Source organism: Macaca fascicularis, chromosome 18 (genome assembly GCF_037993035.2).
Source record: "Macaca fascicularis isolate 582-1 chromosome 18, T2T-MFA8v1.1".
NCBI classification, from domain to species: domain Eukaryota; kingdom Metazoa; phylum Chordata; class Mammalia; order Primates; family Cercopithecidae; genus Macaca; species Macaca fascicularis.
In genome coordinates this window covers 23312993-23334688 of record NC_088392.1, presented here as the reverse complement: position 1 = coordinate 23334688, position 21696 = coordinate 23312993, and the positions used below count along the sequence as shown (strand labels likewise).

The following is a 21696-nucleotide window of genomic DNA, read 5'->3' as shown; positions in this document are numbered from 1 at the left end:
TATTTTGTAAGTGGCACAGGTGCAGTGGGAGTCAGTTGGATGTGCACGCCACCCTATATACAGAAATATAGATAGGTACCAATAGACACTGAATACGGCCAATGCAAGCCACGTACCTGGAAATTGACTGTTATTACAAGAGCAGAGGCAATGGTGACAGCAAAAGACTGGTAGTCAGAAGGTGCCTCTCCATCCTGCCCTACGGTTTGCAGATAAGCTCCAAGAGGTATGAAGAAGAGGATCATCGATGTTAGGACCCCATGCAACAAGCTTACGAAGAATCTCTTATAGTTGAATAGTAAGTCTCTTTGTCCCACTATGTATAACCCAGGGAATCGGAGGCTCAGTTTGTCACTCACATCCTTAAGGAGAAAACAAAATGATGATATTTGATTCATCAGGTCAAAGCAGTCAGAGATACATTATAATGAATATCTCACAAAAAGTTGCAGCCTGCTGTTAAATTTTAGGAAGGCACAAACTAAACAAGATAATCGATCAATCCTGCAATATTTGTGGTGTGCAGAGCTCCACCTCATTGTTTAGACCACCATTACTTAATATTTAATTTAGAAATGGGCTAGGTATAAGTTTATTACTTTGCTACTTATGAAAAGAAAACAAATTAGTAATGTCAAAAAATATTTTTTTTCCTGAGTGAATTTTTACCTCCTGAGGCTATTTTTACCTCCTGAGTGAATATATATTGTTGCAAATCCTTTGGGGAAAAATTTTCTCATGCAAGTTGATGAGTTAATTATAAATTATTATTTTTTAGTCTTTATAGTACTTCTTTTTAAGAATTGGTATTAGATAAAAATATACACTGGCTACATAAATTTTGGAAAGGATTTAAACTTACTTTAAAATGAGTAAATTATTATTGTAGAGACATATTGGACTCTTAGGTGCTTTTTTTTCTTTTCTTTTTTGCTTTTCTTTCTTCCTTTCTTCCTTCCTTTCTTCCTTTCTTCCTTTCTTTCTTTCTTTCTTTCTTTTTTTTTTTTTGAGACAGTTTGTTGCCCAGCCTGGAGCGCAGTGGCACAAACATAACTCACTGCAGCTTCAACCTTCCAGGCTCAAGTGATCCTCCCACCTCATCTTCCCAAGTAGCTGGGACTTCACAGGTATGCACTACCATGCCTACTAATTTTTAAGTTTTTCTGTAGAGATGGGGTCTCCCTATGTTGCCAGGACTGGTCTCAAACTCCTAACCTCAAGCAATTTGCCTGCCTCAGCCTCCTAAACTGCTGGGATTACAGGTATGATCCACCATGCCTTCAGGTATCTTCATAGTAAGGTCTTACTGTCTAAAAGGAACATAACAAATATATGTGCCAATGAATTCAACCCCAGTCACAGAAATCCTCTTTTCTCTCTTTCTGTCTTTTTTTTTTTTTTTTTTTTTTTGCCTTAGAGATGGGGTCTCACTTTGTTGCCCAGGCTAGACTTGAACACCTGGGCTCAAATCATACTCCTGCATCAGCCTACTGAGTAGCAGGGACTACAGAGAAATCCTCTTTCCTTACTACAAAACAAGAAGCATAGCCTTGACCCTTGATGCCTGACAACAGAATTATAATAGGGTTTGATCAGAAAGAAGTAAACCAGAAGAATGCATTGAAACATTTGCTTGGGACTTCTCTAACGCGTGCTCATCTGTCCTGAAGTGTCCCTGCTCGTGCGAGGCTCCTACCTGGTCGAGCAGTCCCATGAGGAGCACGGGCAGGCTGGAGTATAGCACGTTGTAGAGAGTGATGAACCAGTCCTCGTATGCAGTCTGTGAGGGGAGGACAGAGGCTCCACGTCACCAACAAAGACACATGCCAGCCTAGTTAGCACATACTCCTCTACTTCCTTTATTTAACATTTTGTTTGTTTGTTTTAATAGAGATGGGGTCTTGCTATGTTGCCTAGGCTGGCCTCGAACTCCCGGCCTTAAGCGATTTCCCCTTCTCAGCCTCCCAAAGTGTTGGGATTATAGGCAAAAGTCTATGCGCCTGGCCTGTTATCACTATTCTTTTTTTTTTTTTTTTTTTTCCTGACACAGGTCTCACTCTGCCGCCCAGGCTGGAGTACAGTGGCACAATCTTGGCCCACTGTAACCTCTGCTTCCCAGGTTCAAGCAATTCTTCTGCCTCAGCCTCCCAAGTAGGTGGGATTACAAACACACGCCACCATGTCTGGCTAATTTTTATATATTTTGTTGAGACGGGGTTTTACCATGTTGGCCAGGTTGGTCTCCAACTCTTGACCTCAGGTGATCCGCCCACCTCGGCCTTCCAAAGTGCTGGGATTATAAGCATGAGCCACTGCACCCAGCCCTGTTATCACTACTATTAATGGCAAGGTAACATGAAAAAATAACCAAAGATAAAGACAAAAGCATACAAGCAAATCCCCTCCTTTCTTTTTTTTTTTTTTTTTTAAAAAAAGACAAAGTCTTGCCCAGGCTGGAGTGCAATGGCACAATCTTGGCTCACCCGCAACCTCTGCCTCCCGGGCTCAAGTGATTCTCCTGCCTTAGCCTCCCGAGTAGCTGGGATTACAGGTGCCTGCCATCACACCCGGCTAATTTTTGTATTTTTAGTAGAGACCGGGTTTCACCGTGTTGGCCAGACTGATCTCGAACTCCTGACCTCAGGATATCTACCTGCCACAGCCTCCCAAAGTGCTGGGATTATAGGCATGAGCCACTGTGCCCGGCCAAACCCCTTCCTTTCTAAGGCAAAATGTTTTTACAGCACCAGAAACATTTAGAGAAGTCATGATCATTCTTAATTATGCCCCAACTGTAAGGAGACACAGCCCCAAAACTACAAATATAGAAGAAACAATTTGGTTTTTCAGAACGAGAATTTTATTCATTTAAGAGCTCTACTTAGTAAATGACAATAATAACAACAACATTACATTACCTGTGCAGAGTAGCCATTGAAGAAGGAGTACCAGAAATGAACCAAAGTAAAGGCAAAGTTTTTGTAAAAGAAGTATCGTAGGAACTTGCACATCCTTATGTAAGACCACCGGCCATGCACCAGCAGTAGCCTCTGCAGATAGCGGAACTGAGCAAAGGAATAGTCACTCGACATGACAGCTTGCATTCCTTCTTGTCCACTTATTCCAACGCCAATGTGGGCAGCTATAGGGCAGAGGGAGAAAACACTGTGAATCATAAGCCGATTGTGAGGCAAAACATCAGATGATAAAAAGGTTTCATAGCAAACAAAAAACAAAGACAGACATTGATGGAACAATAATACAGAAGCTCTTGCTCACCATCCCTCGCCCCCAGCTCTTGAACTCAACTCAAAGTCAGTTACAAGTTGCTAAACAGAGCACATAGTAGGGCCTCCATAAATATTTGGGAAAGGATCTCATGTGGGTGGTGAATTCCATTTGGATTATCTGCCCAGATCACAGCCATCCCTTCCACCCACAGGGTGAGCCCCAGGCACCCATGTGTACACTGTGTCCTTGCCTCTCTGGCAGCAGCTGTATCAGTCATGGGCAGATACATAATTTGTGGTAGGTACTACAAATCGGCTCCCCCAACTTGATTCCACCATCTCTCTAATTAGAGAGATGGGAAAGGAAATAAAAACCCTACATTTCCCAGACTCCCTTGCAGCTAGGCTCTTTGTGAATTAGGTTCCACTGTTTAGATCCACTTATGACTTGGAAGCAGAAGTGAATCGGAGCCCAGCATCCCTTCCTCTTTTGGCATTTCTGCAGCAGAGCTCATATCTACTTTCCAGCTACCTGAATGTTGACAGGCTTCTTAATTAGAAGCTCTTTAGAGGAACCTCTTACCACTTACCAGAAGGGTAGAAGCTCTTCTGGTCAGTGACCCAGCCTAGAACCTGCTTCTGTAGACCATCCAGAGCTTTTGAAAGTACCTAGTCCCCTGTCTTAATCATTTCTTGCTTAAATACCAACTGAGGTCTGTTTCCCATGCTAAACCCTGACTGACAGATAACCCAAGTTGAGCCAGTCTCTCTCTTGATATTCTGGAATTAGAAGTCAGTTATTTTGTGTCTAGAATTTTAAGGTCTAAATTCTTGAGGTAAAAAATAGTTATATTTATGGCCGGGCGCGGTGGCTCAAGCCTGTAATCCCAGCACTCTGGGAGGCCGAGGCGGGTGGATCACGAGGTCAGGAGATCGAGACCATCCTGGCTAACACGGTGAAACCCCGTCTCTACTAAAAATACAAAAAATTAGCCGGGCGAGGTGGCGGGCGCCTGTAGTCCCAGCTATTCGGGAGGCTGAGGCAGGAGAATGGCGTAAACCCGGGAGGCGGAGCTTGCAGTGAGCTGAGATCCGGCCACTGCACTCCAGCCCGGGCGACAGAGCGAGACTCCGTCTCAAAAAAAAAAAAAAAAAAAATAGTTATATTTCTTTCTCTCTCTCTCTCTCTTTTTTTTTTTTTTAGATGAAATCTTGCTCTGTCATCCAGGCTGCAGTGCAATGGTGCAGTCTCGCCTCGCTGCAACCTCTGCCTCCTGGGTTCAAGCAATACTCGTGCCTCAGCCTCCCGAGTAGCTAGGATTACAGGTGTGTGCCACCACACCCAGCTAATTTTTGTAGAGACAGGGTTTCATCATGTTGTCCAGGCAGGTCTTGAACTCCTGAACTCAGGTGATCCACCCACCTTGGCCTCCCCAAATGCTGGGGTATTACATGCATGAACCACTGTGCCTGGCCAAAATAGATATATTTCTTCCTGAAGATTTCTAAGGGGCAGAGAAAAAAACTAGGAGGGGAGAGTTGTGGGGAGAAGGGAGAGAATGGAGGGAGAAAATGGGGAGAGAGAATGAGGGGAGAGAAGGGTGGGGAGAAGGGAGGGAGGGGAGAGAGGGAAGGAGGGGAAGAAGAAGGAAAGGGAGACAGAGGGGGAGAGAGAGAGATAGACACCGGGTTCCTGGTGCAAATCTATGTCCTTGTTCCAGTATCTTCCTGAGGCCTAGCTGCTTCTTGGACAACAGGAGGTGTCTTTGTATCTTTTTAAATAAATTTACTTTTTTCTTTTTTTTCTTTTAAGTTCCAGGATACCTGTGCAGAATGTGCAGGTTTGTTACTTGGGTATACGTGTTCCATGGTGGTTTGCTATACCTATTGACCCATCCTCTAGGTTCCCTCCCCTCGCCTCCCACCCCCCCAAATTTACTTTTTTCTTAAGCTAGCTTTGGTTGTTCTCCAATACTTGTAATCAAAAGAGTTTTAACTAAGAAACTATTAAACTTTCAAAATCTTATTCATGGCCCTCCAGGACCTTAAGACATTTTTTTTTTTCTTTACAGGGGGAAGGTTTGCAGAATGTATAAAATCCTTCCAATAGTCATAAATAACACTTTCAAATTAGAGAATGATTAGTTTTGTCTGGGTCTTAAAAGTATGTGAAGATAGACAAGATCATTTAGAAAAGATATGTTGGAGAACACAACCTATTGTTACTCAGACCCTGAACAGTGGCTGCAAAGCTGAGGCGTTTCTAACTAAAAAGAAGCTTCACAAATCCTGCCCTAGTTATAGAACACAAGGTCTGGCAATTCAAAACACAACTGTGATGATGTTTCCAAACCTACGTTTTCAGTAACACTTTGCAGTTCTAAAAAAACAGAACAAATTGCATCTCATATAATATTTACGATCTCTTTGAAAACACACAAATATTTCCTATGACCAGCATGGTTGCCAAACTGTGCTTTCCTGCCAAACCATGGCCTTTTCTTTCCCGAACAAGCCACCGAGGAAAATGCTGAGATTCTCTTGGCTGATGCGGCTGAGGAAGAGGAACCCCTGTCCCAGGCCCTGGTCCTGCCCCAGTCCTCAACTTTCCCACTGAGGAGACGAAGGACAAATGTGAAATGAACACTGTCATAGTTCCCAGGGCAACCAAAAGCACTGAACAGATACACTACAAGGTGACATTGGTCTTTTTTGTAATATTTAAGTATAGGCACTTAGAGTTTCCTGAAATCTCAAATGGGGTGTTAGGTGATTCACTGGTAGGCACTCCTTTATCATTCCTTAACAAAAGGATTATTTCCTCACTGCAGCAATAATCCCTCTTGCCGTTTTTTGTGTGTGTTTTTTGTTTGTTTGTTTGTTTTTTGTTTTTTTTTTTTGTGAGATGGAGTCTTGCTCTGTCGCCCAGGCTGGAGTGCAGTGGCGCGATCTTGGCTCAGTGCAACCTCTGCCTCCCAGGTTCCAGTGATTCTCCTGCCTCAGACTCCCAAGTAGCTGGGATTACAGGTGCCCGCCACCATGCCTGGCTAATTTTTGTATTTTTAGTGGAGACGGGGTTTCGTCATGTTGGCCAGGCTGGTCTCGAACTCCCAACCTAAAGTGATCTGCCTGCCTTGGCCTCCCAAAGTGCTGGGATTACAGGCGTGAGCCACCATGTCCCACCTTGCCTTTATCTCTCTCCTGCTTCATGTATATTCTCAGGGTCTAAGACCAAGAAAAGACAACATCCACCCAGCTGGTATGAGATATCTTCAGGTAGGATAGAGGGAGAAGGCAGTCTGTGATAGTCCTTGGATCCTTGCTAGGGGCAAAAACATGGTGGGTCATGATTCCTTCACTTCTTCCAGACTATACTGCTAAACATGAATGTTAGCAAATGCTCAGATTATTTTTTGACACTTGAATTTCACTCGACTACTTTATGACCAACAATTTCTCTGTGTGTGTGTGTGTGTGTGTGTGTGTGTGTGCTTTTGTGTGTGTGTGCTTTTTTGTTGTTGTTGGGGAAAGGGTCTTGCTGTGTCACCCAGGCTGGAGTGCAGTGGCGCAAACATGGCTCGCTGTAGTCTCAACCTCCCAGGCTCAAGTGATCCTCCTGTCTCAGCCTCCCAAGTAGCTGGGACTACCTGTGCATGCCACCATACTTGGCTAATCTTTCTGTATATTGTTCTTGATGCAGTTGGAAGAAATGACAGCTTTTACAAAGTACATAAAGGCACTAATACTACTTGTATTAGTTAGTCTAAGGAGACCCCCAAAGTTTCCTATATTATTATCCCAAAGGGATGCTCTACAACTTACATATAAAAGTACCTGGGACAAGGTGCGGAGGCTCATGCCTGTAATCCCAGCACTTTGGGAGACTGAGGCAGGCAGATTGAGCCCAGGAGTTCGAGACCAGCCTGAGCAACATGGCAAATTCCCCACTCTACAAAAAACATAAAAATTAGCTAGGCCTGGTGGCTCATGCCTGTAGTCCCAGCTACTTGGGAGGCTGAGATGGGAGGATTGCTTGAGGCCAGGAGGTAGAGGTTGCAGTGAGCCAAGGTTGTGCCACTGTACTCCAGCCTGGGTCACAGAGGGAGACCTTTTTAATTTTTTCTTTTTTTTCTAAATGCACCTGGCATATAACAGTGCTTAATAAAAATTTTAAAACAACTTGAGGAAAACAAGCCCCTCTAAGATTATCTATGTTGACTTTGTGCAATCCCTCTCATTGCTGAACTCAGAGGAACAAAATGTTTCAAGCCTAAGTCACATAATCAGTTGATAAATCTCCAAAGCAAACCCGTCCCCTTCCATTATCTAGAAGACTACTTTATAACTGAATAAAAATCATGTTTGACTTGTCCTTTTGGCACAGCTAGTTATGTTAAAGGTACGTAATGGAAAATAAACTAGAGCTGGCTGGCTATGGAGGAAAGAGATAGATCTAATTCCAAGCAAGCAATACCATTTGCATGGTAGGGCAAGCACATGCAAAAAAAAAAAAAAAAAAAAACCCCGTGTGGATGAATTAAACTGCTAGTGACGACAGACATACGCACTGGTAAAGAAGGCAAGATGACATACATCATACAGCTGACTCCTGTTGAGGAAGATAAAGTTGGAATATTCTTAGTATACATCGAGGAGGAGGAGGAGACTAAGAAAAGAAAGAGACAGACTCATGAGCCACAAAATAGACTGAAAAGTCTAGTTATATATAATGCATTTAAGCACCACAGGAGCATGCAATTACCTATGTATAGTCAGGTAATACTTCAGCTCAGTGATAATACGACAGAGCTGGAGGTGACATTGGGGATTATTTTCTTTTCCGATGAGAAAACTGAAACCTGAGCATAAGCCCGAGGTGACACCAGATTTTGGCAATAGGATGAGGATGAATATCCAGGTCATTAGTTTAAGTATTTTTATTACAAGATACTCCCTTATAGTAACAGAGGGAGGAAAAAGGAACAGGATTCAGACATAGAGATGAGGGCCGCGGGTGTGGTTCTGCAGGCTTTAATACCAGCACAACTGTATTTCTGCAAGGCAGGACTCAATCTTTTACTTGTGTGAACTTAACTTCTAGCATCCAGCAAAAGGCAGCCTTCTAGGGAGGTCAGGAGGATGGTGAGAAAACACGGAAGCTTTTCTTCAATGCTAAAACTCTAAACTCACTCCAGGTGACCCAATGATGAAGTTCCCACAGATTTACCAAAGGTAGGAAGAAAGTCCCAGAAAGAAATGCTTAGGTGAAGGAGAATGACATTGTCAAAGCAAGCACCAGAGCTCAACAATTTATGTCTTACAAAACTTATTAAATATCAGGGTTTTGTTTTGTTTTGTTTTTTTGAAATGGAGTCTCTGTCGCCCAGGCTGGAGTGCAGTGGCGCAATCTCAGCTCACTGTAACCTCCGCCTCCTGGGTTTGAGTGATTCTCCTGCCTCAGCCTCCCGAGTAGCTGGGATTACAAGTGTGCACCACCACACCTGGCTAATTTTTGTATTTTTAGTAGAGATGGGGTTTCACCATCTTGTCAGGCTGGTCTCGAACTCCTGACCTTGTGATCCGCCCACTTTGGCCTCCCAAAGTGCTGGGATTATAGGCGTGAGCCACTGTGCCCAGCCAATATCAGGGCTTTTAATAAACCCGAAATATGGGATAGAGGGGAAAAAATACACCACATCTATGTAAAAGAAGAAAAATATAAGGATAAATTCCCCCCTCCATAGACCTTATCTTCCTCTTAGCATCCTTCAGGAGCCCTGTTAGCGATACTCTTTCCTCCTGATGGGCTATGGGCTTTCTGGGGGTAGGGTCACAGGCGTTGTCATGGTTAAGTTGCTTTATGAAACATCTGTTCTATGAAAACTAAAGCTGTAAAATCTACCAAAAAAAAACCACCCCCTACACATTCCAGCCATTTTTCCTCTCCAGCACGTTGGGCCCCACTGGCTGTCGGTGCATGACTCACTTTTGATCATGTTCACATCATTGGCCCCATCTCCGATGGCCAGCGTAATGGCTTTCTTGTACCTCTTCACCAGGTCCACCACCATGGCCTTCTGCTTGGGGGTGACGCGGCAGCAGATGACTGCGCTGCACTCGCAGGCCAGGTCCACAAAGTTTTTCTGCTGCTGCTCTTTCTTAGCTTCTAGCCTCCTTTTACTTTGGGTCCGCATCCGTCTTTCTTCTTCCGTTCTTGGGAACTTCAGCTTCAGAATCTTACTTCTCTTGGTCTTTTTCTCGAGAAGAATTTCATTCTGTGAAATCAGAGAGGGAAAAGGTTACATTCATTTTAGTTTTACCCCAGGAGTACCATTCCCAAGATTTAAATTATGTGAAGGATAATTTTTGGGTTATATCACTGATTGTATTTGACAAACAAATTTGATTTTATAATCAAAATATGTATATGTATGTGTATACATATATACACACACACACACACACACATATATATATATATGTATTTTTTTGAGACAGAGTCTCTGTTGCCAGGCTGGAATGCAGTGGCACGATCTTGGCTCACTGTAACCTCCACCTCCCAGGTTCAAGCGATTTCCCTGCCTCAGCCTCCCGAGTAGCTGGGACTACAGGTGTGCGCCACCACGCCTGGCTAATTTTTTTTTTTTTTTTTTTTTTTGTATTTTAGTAGAGACAGGGCTTCACCATGTTGGCCAGGATGGTCTCCATCTCCTGACCTTGTGATCTGCCCACCTTGGCCTCCCAAAGTGCTGGGAGTACAGGCGTGAGCCACCGTGCTTGGCTATATATATATTTTTTTTTAATGGAGATGGTGTCTTGCTGTGTAGCCTGGGTTGAAGTGCAGTGGCTATTCATTCACAAGTGTGATCATTGCATGCTGCAGCCTTGAACACCTAAGCTCAAACCACCCTCCTGTTTCAGCCTCCAGAGTAGCTAGGACTACAGGCGCATGCTACCACATCCAGCTTATAAAATATATATGCAACAAAAATTTAGAAAATCCAACAATCTATAAAGAAGAAAATGAGGCCGGGCGCGGTGGCTCAAGCCTGTAATCCTAGCACTTTGGGAGGCCGAGACGGGCGGATCACGAGGTCAGGAGATCGAGACCATCCTGGCTAACACGGTGAAACCCCGTCTCTACTAAAAATACAAAAAATTAGCCGGGCGAGGTGGCGGGCGCCTGTAGTCCCAGCTACACGGGAGGCTGAGGCAGGAGAATGGTGTAAACCCGGGAGGCGGAGCTTGCAGTGAGCTGAGATCCGGCCACTGCACTCCAGCCCGGGTGACAGAGCGAGACTCCGTCTCAACAAAAAAAAAAAAAAAAAAAGAAGAAGAAAATGAAAAATACCCATTAATTAATAAACCAAGATAACCACTTTGACCTCTTTGGTATACATCCTTTCATATATCATATACTATTAAGTCTTAAACTTGGAAAAATCGCACTTTCATGTATAGGCTAAGAGACTTTTAGGTTGGCAGTTAACATGTGAAAGCATCTAAAAGTGGCCCCAAAAGAACTTCTTTCTTCTGAGTTAAAGGCACAGATACACTAATGATACATACCAACCAAGAACCAGTGATGATTAACGCACGGTTTCCACCGGGTGGAAAAAAACGTTCCTGCACAGGAGGTGCAAACTTTGCATAGACTCCACCTCTATTCCTCTGGTTTTCCATCCTTGCATGGAGAAGAGAACTAGGGGAAAGCAAATTTAAGTGTTTTAATAGGCCCTTGATTCTGAGATAATTTTGACTTAAAAAAAAAGTGACAAAAAACCAAAGTTTACCATCTTAACTATTTTTGTTTATTTTATTTTCATTATAATTTTTTTGAGAGAGGGTCTCACTCTGTCACCCAGGCTGGAGGGCAGTGGCATGATCATGGGTCACTGCAGCCTTGACCTCCCAGGCTCAAGTGATTCTCCTGCCTCAGCCTTCTGAATTGCTGGGACTATAGGCACACGCTATCATGCCTGGCTAATTTTTGTATTTTTTGTAGCAATAGGGTTTCGCCATATCCCAGGCTTTGGCCATTTTTAAGTGTACAGCTTAGTAGTATTAACTATAGTCACATTGTTATCCAACCAATCTCTAGAACTTTTTCATCTTAAAAAACTGAAACTCTATACCTATTACACAATAACACCTCATCTCACTCACCCTCCAGTCCCTGGTAACTTCCAGTTTACTTTCTGTTTGAATGAATTTGAGCACTCTAGATACCTCATATATGCGAAATCAAACAGTATTTGTCTTTTTGTGACTGGTTTATTTCACTTAGCATAATGTCTTCAAGGTTCATCTATATAACATGTCATAATTTCCTTCTTTTTTAAAGTTGAATATATTCCATTATGTGGAGGCACCACATTCTGTTTATTCATTCACACAATGATGGGCACCTGGGTTGTGTCCACCTCTTGGCTACTGTGAACAGTGTTGCTATGAACATGGGTGTGCATGTATCTCTTTGAGATCCTGCTTTCAATTATTTTGTGGATATACCCAGAAGTGGGATTGTTGAATTATATGGTAATCCTTTTTAAAATTTTTTGAAGCATCACCATACTGTTTTGCATAGTGGCTGCACCATTTTATATATTTCATCAACAACACACAAAGGTTCCTTCAACAATGCTTATTTTCTATTGTGTTTTGTTTTTGATAGTATCCATCCTAAACGGTGTGAGGTATTATCTTGCTTTGGTTTTGATTTCTCTTCCCCTAATAGTGATGATGAGCATCCTTTCACATGTTTATCAGCCATTTGTATGTCCTTTTTGGAAAAATGTCTACTCAAAGTGCTTTACCCATTATTTTTTTTTTTTAGACAGAGTCTCGCTCTGTCACCAGGCTGGAGTGCAGTGGTGTGATCTCAGCTCACTGCAACATCCGCTTCCCAGGTTCAAGCAATTCTCCTGCCTCAGCCACCCAAGTAGCTGGGACTACAGGTGTGTGCCACCACGCCTGGCTAATTTTTGCATTTTTAGTAGAGACAGGGTTTCACCATATTGGCCAGGATGGTCTCAATCTCTTGACCTCACAATCCGCCCGCCTCAGCCCCCCACAGTGCTGGGATTACAGGCATGAGCCACCGTGTCCAGCCAGCCTTTTTTTTTTTTTTTAACTGAGTGACATGTAATTTTACTAAGTCTTGATTCGTCCACCATGGGGGGGCACCATGTTGTTGGTAATTCACCATTTTTCAAAGACAGCTAAAGGAAGATACAGTTGAAAATGTATACACAGCAACAGAAGAAAGGCAATCTTAGGCCAGGCACTGTGGCTTACACCTGTAATCCCAGCACTTTGGGAGGCTGAGGCGGGCAGATCATCTGAGGTCAGGAGTTCCAAGCCAGGCTGGCCAACATAGTGAAACTCTGTCTCTACTAAAAATACAAAAATTAGCCAGGCATGGTGGTGGTGCCTGTAATCCCAGCTACTTGGGAGGCTGAGGCATGAGGATCACTTGAACCCAGGAGGTGGAGTTTGCAAAGAGACAAGATTGCACCACTGCACCCCAACCTGGGTGGCAGAAAGAGTCTTTTTCATTAAAAAAAAAAAAAAAAGGAAAGGCAATCTTGATCTGAATTAGAATACTGGCTATTGTTTGTTAGGAAGAAACTTATTTTCATATAAACAAAATTATATCTGTGAGAAATTCTCAGTGCTTTATATCAACAAATTGAATGTTTATGTTAAAATGATATATGTGACAAGGCCACATATAACACTTTCATATGATAGAAAAATGAGTCATGAAACTTTGGAGTGGAAGGGACCTTAAATATCTTGTCCAATCTCTTCATGTTACAAATAAGGAAATCAAGCCAGAGGAAGGTGATGTGATTTGCCTGCTGCGAGTTGATAGGAAGAATGGAATGAGGACTCAGTTATCTTGTAACTCCTGGCTCAGGACTCTTACTATTACACGCAAAAAGCCATTGTTCTTCTCCTTCCAAAGAAGGTTTCTCAGCCTTGGCACTCTTGATGTCCTGGGCCTAATAATCCTTTATTTTATGTGGCCATCCCTTGCACTGGAGGATGTTCAGCAGCATCCCTGGCCTCTACCCATTAGAAGCCAGGAGTACTTCTCCTCCGCAGTTGAAACAAACAAGTGTCTCTGGACAGTGTCAAAAAGAGTCCCTGGAAGGCAGAGTCACTCCCCATTGAGAATCATTGCATATAGTAATTAACCGAATTACTTGAAACCCAGAACTAAAAGTAAACTCATTAAGCATTTATTTGTCTGTTGCTACCTTTTTTTTTTTTTTTTGAGATAGAGTCTCGCTCTGTCACCCAGGAGGGCTGGAGTGCAGTGGCACGATCTTGGCTCACTGCAACCTGTGCCTCCCGGGTTCAAGCGATTCTCCTGCCTCAGTCTCCCGAGTAGCTGGGATGACAGGCACCCGCCACCACGCCCGGCTAATCTTTGTATTTTTAGTAGAGAGGGGTTTCATCATATTGGTCAGGCCCTCAAACTCCTGACCTCGTGATCCACCCGCCTCAGCCTCCCAGTGTGCTGGGATTACAGGCATGAGCCACCGTGCCTAGCCTGTTGCTACTTTTTTAAAACCTAAAAACACTAAGGGGCATGGTTAATGTGCCTCTACTCAGGCACACAAACTAAATCAGTTCTAAATGGAACTGAGTTAGATCATAAGGCTACTGATTTTGTCTAATTTAACGGAACACCTAATATACTAGAACAACTAGAAAGCACTTTATCACCGTCATGAGAAATCAGACGAATATTGACCATCAATTCCCTCATCACTTTATCACACCTCGCAAGTGTGTATGTTAACAGCTTAATCTGACCTCATGCTGGCCTGAGAGAGGTGTTGTAGGGAAAAAGCTGAGGAACTGTCAGGCCATCAGTAAACGCAGTAACTGTGTGCAGCGTATTATAGCTTCAGAACAAGACATGGCTTTTTCATCATACATTTCCAGGTCTGCTGCGACTCTGATTTAAAGCTAACAAATGTTTCAGCATATGCTGACATTTGAATTATCAGGCCTGCCCCACCTAGACTAGATTACAGAGGACCTACATGATGTAACCCACCCACACATTTCCTTCCGGGCAAAAGCTTTTTTTTCCTTTCTTCTATTTCCCTTTCAAAAGTAAAAGTTCCTAGAAAAAGCAAAACAGGACTATAATTCATATTAATTCGCTAGGGATATGACAGGCTCACTTCCTTTTCCAGTAGGTGAACAGAGAAGACTTTTTTTTTTAATGAGAGAGTTTCGCTGTTGTCACCCAGGCTGGAGTGCAGTGGCGTGATCTTGGCTCACTGCAACCTCTGCTGCCTGGGTTCAAGTGATCCTCCTGCCTCAGCCTCCCGAGTAGCTGAGATTACACTTGCCAGCCACCATACCCAGCTGATTTTTGTAGTTTTAGTAGAGGTGGGGTTTCACCATGTTGGCCAGGCTGGTCTAGAACTCCTGACCTCAGGTGATCCACCCACCTCAGCCTCCCAAAGGGCTGGGATTACAGGCATGAGCCACTGCACCTGGCCTGAGCTAAGAAGGAATGGAGAAAAGTGGCCTCTGAAGGGCCCCAAGTTTCCCTAAAAGTAAAATCTGCTCAAATTTAGGCTGAACCTTGATTACTTGGAACTGCCTGTTGTTGTCTTGCTTCATTTAAACTTGAGGAAACTGCCCCAAGTGACATATCGTAGCCCCTAGTTCTCCATATCTGCTATCTTCTACAGACAGCCTTGCATTTGAAAAGATGAGCTCTTATGTAATTTCATACTGCAGGCTTTTACTCACTTAATATCTTCCCCATAGCAGATGGTGGTGTCTTCAGTCAGAAGTTCACAAGCAAATCCTATATTTTCAGCAGTTTCTACAATAGAATAAAATTAAGTCAATGTCATTCCTGCTGTGTTTATTTTGTGTTTTTGAGACAGCATCTCACTCCCATTGCCTAGACTGGAGTGCAGTGACATGGTATCTGCTCACTGCAGCCTCAACCTCTAGGGCTCAAGTGATCTTCCCATCTCAGCACTGTCCCCAGCCCCCAAGTAGCTGGGACTACACAACTCGCTACCAAGCTACCAATAGAAAATACTTTTGTATTTTTTCTAGAGACAGGATTTCGTCATGTTTGCCAGGCTCATTCTTACTGTTGAACTGAATAATTGATTTTACCTAGTAATGATAATTTTTAGTTCATGAACATAACCAGATTCACACAAATATGCTGTTTTTCTATAGCGATCTATAGGAATCACATGCAGAAAAAAAATGCTGTTCTCTATAAGAAAACAAGTGAAAGTCAAAGTCTAATTTGAAATGTTTTCAATAAATAAAATGTGCTATATTATCAAACATATAAACTGGTTATTTAATAAACCAATGTTCACTAAATTACTAAACACTTTCAGTTCATGGTTTAATTACTCTGTTATTGGCAGGGGGAGGGGGGCAGAGGGAAGCATAATAATTTCCACCAACCCTTACGTGAAGATTTTTTTCTTCCTTTTAAATTACCACCCAATTTGGCATTTATTTAAGGTCAGGGCTGTGCCTCCTGTAATTTTGCAGAGTGTATAACCCATTGACGATTTCAGAGCAAGAGACGTTATTTGATTTCTTGTGGAAGGCTTGCAAAGTAAAGTGTCAATACCAAACAAGTGCTTGTTGAGTTCTAAAGTTAAAAAATTAAAATCGTTCTTTCCTTAGGTATACAATTTTATTGCCAAGCAATAAAATTGGCAAGAAAACCGAAGTTATTGTTCACCACTTTGTATTGTTCTACTCTGTACCCACCAAATGTCAAAGCACTGGAAGGATAGAGGGATAAGAGGGATGGCCCTTTCAGGACGGGAGCCCATGTCTGGCTGGAGAGATAAGACCAATTATAATCATCAAGACATGGCCAGGAGCTAAATTATGAGGAAGAAACTGCTGCTGAGGGGGACCAGGAAAGGATGCAGAAGGGTGTGCTGGAAAAACAGAGGAGAGTTTCTCAGAAAAAGCATCTTCCGCCCAAAGAAACAGTGTTTGTACAGGATGAAAAGTCTGAGGAGGTCATCTTGGGCAAAGGAAACGGCAGCTATAAATATTTGTGAATTAACAGATATGCTTCCCTGCACAATGAATTACCCTTTTTGTCTCCAGTAAGCACCCAGATCTTAATGTCAGCTTTTGCAAGTTTTGAAATGGTTTCTGGAACTCCATCCTGTAGCTTGTCTTCAATAGCTGTAGCTCCCAGGAGCTAGAATGTATATTTAAAAAAAAGGGGGGGGGGGATTAGCAAATAAACCAAAAGTTTTCTGTAATTACAGGTTGCCAACCTGTAAAAAGAAGGGCAAATTATACTTCCTGGTTGCTGCTCTCCTGGTGCCAATGGCCAGTGTTGACAGGGAAGGCTGCCATGTTTCTCAATTACTGCAAACCAACACAGCTAAAAACATTTTCCCTAAAGGATGAACTATTTAATTTAGCAAGATAAAAATGCAAGTACAAAATCAAGGATGTTAAAAATACTTTCCTTGTATATTTGTGGGCACCCGCCACCACGCCCGGCTAATCTTTGTATTTTTAGTAGAGAGGGGTTTCATCATATTGGTCAGGCCCTCAAACTCCTGACCTCGTGATCCACCCGCCTCAGCCTTTACACTGACATTAACCAGTTGCAACACTAGCTATTTGTTGAATATTTTCCACTGATCTAAACTCTATGAAAACTATGTATTAAATTTGGAAAACTTTTAGAAACAATATATTTTTCTTATTTCAAGATTTTGCAGAATATGAATTGTTTCAGTAATTCCCCCAATATAATAAGTATTAGATGCAGATTCGTTATTGTTTAAAAATTATAATGAATTTTAATAAGTGATATACAAATTATAGAATTGAATTAGAATCTCTCCTAATGTATTTTGTCTTTTGGTTTCTCATAATGGCAACTTCTGTTCTGCTCCTATTTTGGTGAACAAAAGAAATTACCTTCTTCCATTGTGCCAGTGTCAAATGTTGAAGTTGCAATTATCTCTTAAGCATGAGATCAAATATTCAATAAAACTTAATAAAAATTTCAATTCTGCTTAGAATATCAAAGAAAAAGTTATTAAGGCTAAAACTCACAATTAAGTCTTTTTCAATCTCCTCATATACTTTATCCAGAGCTTCGTCCCGGTTGGTGGAGGCCACACTGGCAGCCATAAACTTTTTATTCCATTGTGCAAATTCTTTTTCTTCAATTTCCTTGTAGCAAAGGCATAGGGTTCTAAGAGTTTCGTTTGCAAAGATCTGTTTTATTTAAAAAAATAAATCCACCAATGCAAAGAATAGTTAATTTTATGTAATTCAGGATCAAGTATGAAATTTTACTTTGAAGTAATATACTAACAGAATTTAAAAAGAGACCATTAAAGATGACGGATTCTGTACAAATACATTTTAGAGAGGGGATTAAATGTCACTTCTTTTTTTTTTTTTGAGACAAGGTTTGGGTTTATCATCCAGGCTGGGATGCAGTGATGCAATCCTGGCTCACTGCAACCTCTGCCTTGCAGGCTGAAGTCATCCTCTCACCTCAGCCTCCCAAGTAGCTGGGACTACAGGTGTGCACCACAACGCCTGGTAACTTTTGTACTTTTTTTGTAAAGACAGGGTTTCATCATGCTGGTCTTGAACTCATGAGCTTATGTGATTTGCCCAACTCAGCCTTCCAGCATGCTGGGATTATAGGCATGAGCCACTGCGCCCGGCCTAAACGTCACTTTATAATAGACTTTGCTTTTCTAAACTTCTGTAGGGTCCAGGACTGTACTTCTAGTTTCCAAAGGGAAAAGTTTGTCTTTCTTCTAAGTCTTCTATTACCTTTCTCTTTTTCTCTTAATGATTTTTCTCTTAAAGATTTTCTCTTTTTCTCTTAATGACTAGGAAAATATCAGGCTAAGGGAGCTGCCTTGTAGTGTAATGACGTAAGCATGAACCTGACAACTTTATAACTTGTTCCAACAAACTGTGATACGAGTCCAATCACCTATGAACTCTCCACCAAGCATGATTCCCTCAAACCAATTCTAAAATACAGAAGCCATTATTAAAGCTGAGGTCAAACCTTTTAATGGTAAAGAGTATCTGGCAATTTTTCAATGGTGAACGATTTGAACATTTTCTTTTTTTTTTTTTTCTTTTCTTTTTTTTGAGATGGAGTCTTGCTCTGTTGCCCAGGCTTGAGTGCAGTGGTGCAATCTCGGCTCACTGCAACCTCTGGCTCCTGGATTCACGCCATACTCCTGCCTCAGCTTCCTGAGTAGCTGGGACTACAGGCACGCGCCACTGCGCCCAGCTAATTTTTGTATTTTTAGTAGAGATGAGGTTTCACCATGTTGGCCAGGATGGTCTCGATTTGTTGACCTTGTGATCCGCCCGCCTCACCCTCCCAAAGTGCTGGGATTGCAGGTGCAAGCTACTGTGCCCAGCCCGATTTAAACATTTTAAGCAGTTTCAACAAGAACCAGTAAATATCTCATTACTTTATAGTCACATCTTTTTTTTTTAATTAAATTAAATTTTTTATTTTTTGAGACCAAGCTTTGCTCTTGTCACCCAGGCTGGAGTGCAATGGTACGATCTCGGCTCACTGTACCCTCTGCCTCCCAGGTTCAAGCGATTCTCCTGCCTCAGCCTCCCAAGTAGCTGGGATTACAGGTGCCCGCCACCACACCTGGCTAATTTTTTGTATTTAGTGGAGACGGGGTTTCACCATGTTTGGTCAGGCTGGTCTTGAACTCCTACCCTCAGTTGATACACCCACCTTGGCCTCCCAAAGTGCTGGGATTATAGGCGTGAGACACCACGCCTGGCCTATAGTCACATCTTGTCTAGCCAAGATGGCAGAAGTGGTTCAACTGGTTGAGTATTTGCTTTCAAGATTCTTTGGAAGGTTCTGCATTTATTTGATTAGATTGTCATCGTTCATATCCTCATAAGATCTCATCAGTTTTAAGTGCATCAACATCAGTATATAATCTTAAAATGTGACTCTATCTAGGAGACAATATATTAATCAGGCTCTTCTCTGAAGGATGTTTGGGTGGTTCTAAAACTCAATCGATCCTTAAAGCAAAGGGGAAAAATCTCCAACCTTTATTAAGTACCTCCTAGGTGCTAGCCAGTATGGAAGATGCTTTCTCTTGCAATGGTCCTCCAAGATAGGAATTATCCCTTCCCTCTTTCACAGGGGGAATTAATGATTCATATGATATATCTACCATTTTTTCCAAAGACACAAGCTAGTAAAGAGGCAGGGACACCAGGTCTGCCTGATCTCCTCCATGCCTCCCTGCCATTGTTGTACCAAACAACAGTGCAAGATCCAGAGATATTCTGAGTAGTGGCAACATCACGGGACTAAACATATAGACAGCTTCCTAAGGACTTGGAAGTAATTAAGATCAAAGTGATTTTACCAACAAAGCTATCAAAAGTCAATGATCCAACACATTGCTCTGTCATCCTGCCACATATGAATGCTTTCCTTCCTTCACACTACACCTTGAAGTTAGTGGAGTTCTTGGGGGCCACATACATAGTAAGACTACAACCTAGTATGGTTGTGTAGCTTGCTCAAGGTCACTGGAAGAGAGCTAAGTCATTCTCCTGCCTCAGTCCTATAGACCCTGAAGACCCACATGCTGGGAGAAGGCACCACGGTGATATCCCAGAAAGTCAGCGGTAGGGGCAGAACTGGAACCCAGATGGCTATATTTCTACTTTGCTGCTCTTTCCACCCCAACTATTCCAAAGCAAAGGGAGGGTCAATAGTTAACATACAGCTTTCATGCAAACTTAACAGACAGCGTCAGAGAGTAAGATCAGAATCCCTTGCAGAAAGAATAAAAGTGGAACTTACATCCAGGGCATCCTGTGTTTCTTGCTTAGTAGGATTCATTCGATGTAACCGTTCATAAATAACTGTGTCAGCACCTTTACAGTAAAGCCTGATATTGCCTTCTGGGGTTCTTACTGGCAGTAAAAGAAGGAAATAAACACAACAAAGTTTGATTTTTTTAATATATATTTTTTGAGACAGGGTCTTGCTCTGTCGCCCAGGGAGGAGTGCAGCAGTGTAATATTGGCTCACTGTAGCCTTGACCTCCCAGGTTTGCAATCCTCCCATCTCAGCCTCCCGAGTAGCTGGGACTACAGGTGCATGCCACCATGCCTGGCTAATTTTTATTTTTATAGATATGGAGGCCTCACTATGTTATCCAGGCTGGTCTTGAACTCTTGGGCTCAAGTAATCCTCCTGCCTCAGCCTCCCACAGTGCTGGGATTACAGATGTGAGCTACAGCACCCAGCTAAGTTTGATTTCTTAATATAAAACTACATTTACAAAGTTAATTTGAAGTGTTACTATCTCATAATTCACTATTAGCTTAAAACCATCAGTTCCTCTAGAAAAGTGTTGCCTTCAACAAAACTGGTAAGTCATTATCTACATTGAATATAATAGTGAAATAAATATAAAAATATTCCTTCACAGTCAGCTCTGTTTTTCATAACCTTAGTTATTCTTCCAACAAATATTTACTGATTCCCTACCATATGCTATGCCATGTGCTAGTTACTTTCTTTCATAGAATTTTTCTCCATCCAACCAACAGGAAGTTTCTTACCTATGAACTCACAACACTTACTGCCTTTAATACTTGGACCACAACACCCCTCCTTGTGATCTTTTTATTTTTTTGTTTTTTTGATTAATGCAATAATTGTAATACATCCCTCATTGCTAACTAGATTTTAAGTCAAGGTAGATGGCAAGCATGATAATCAGTCTAGATCTGTGTGAGGGACACAGAAAGCATTCAGTAAGTGTGCCTAAGGAGAGTGTAATAGACAGTTAAACCTATATATTTTTATTGGTTAAAAATTCAGTCATAGTGGAGAAGGCTTGTAGACACCACCTTAACCAAGTGATCAAAGTTAACATCTCCAATAATGAGACAAACCAATAATATATACCTTCTGGCCAGGCAGGGTGGCTCATGCCTGTAATCCCAGCACTCTGGGAGGCCAAGGTGGGCCGATCACCTGAGGTCAGGAGTTGGAGACTAGCCTGACCACCATGGAGAAACCTTGTTTCTACTAAAAAATACAAAATTAGCCGGAAGTGGTGCATGCCTGTAATCCCAGCTACTCAGGAGGCTGAGGCAGGAGAATTGCTTGAACCTGGGAGGTGGAGGTTGTGGTGAGCTGAGATCATACCATTGCACTCCAGCCTGGGCAACAAGAGTGAAACTCAGTCTCAAAAAAAAAAAAAAAAAAAAAATATATATATATATATATATATATATATATAATATATATACACACATATATACACACATATATACATATATACACATATATGTATATACACACATATACACACATGTGTATATACACACATATACACATATATGTATATATACACACATATATACA

At 42.1% G+C, this 21696-nt stretch overlaps 1 protein-coding gene across 9 annotated transcripts in view; it reads right to left on the bottom strand.

Annotated features, from left to right (window-relative positions):
* ATP8B1 (ATPase phospholipid transporting 8B1) overlaps positions 1-21696 on the bottom strand; it is a 158756-nt gene that overhangs the window by 7257 nt on the left and 129803 nt on the right. For 7 of the 9 annotated variants that reach the window (XM_005586597.5, XM_074022460.1, XM_015439743.4 and 4 more), the window contains 9 exons: positions 20119-20231; positions 17340-17504; positions 16353-16464; positions 15015-15090; positions 10800-10932; positions 9217-9505; positions 2919-3142; positions 1697-1780; positions 117-362 (listed from right to left, as the gene is read on the bottom strand). In XM_005586597.5, the coding sequence (XP_005586654.3) occupies positions 117-362; positions 1697-1780; positions 2919-3142; positions 9217-9505; positions 10800-10932; positions 15015-15090; positions 16353-16464; positions 17340-17504; positions 20119-20231 (1442 nt within the window). Of the gene's footprint in view, positions 1-116; positions 363-1696; positions 1781-2918; positions 3143-7823; positions 7897-9216; positions 9506-10799; positions 10933-15014; positions 15091-16352; positions 16465-17339; positions 17505-20118; positions 20232-21696 lie in introns of all 9 variants that reach the window. The other 2 variants (XR_012427120.1, XR_012427119.1) reach the window with 1 other exon arrangement.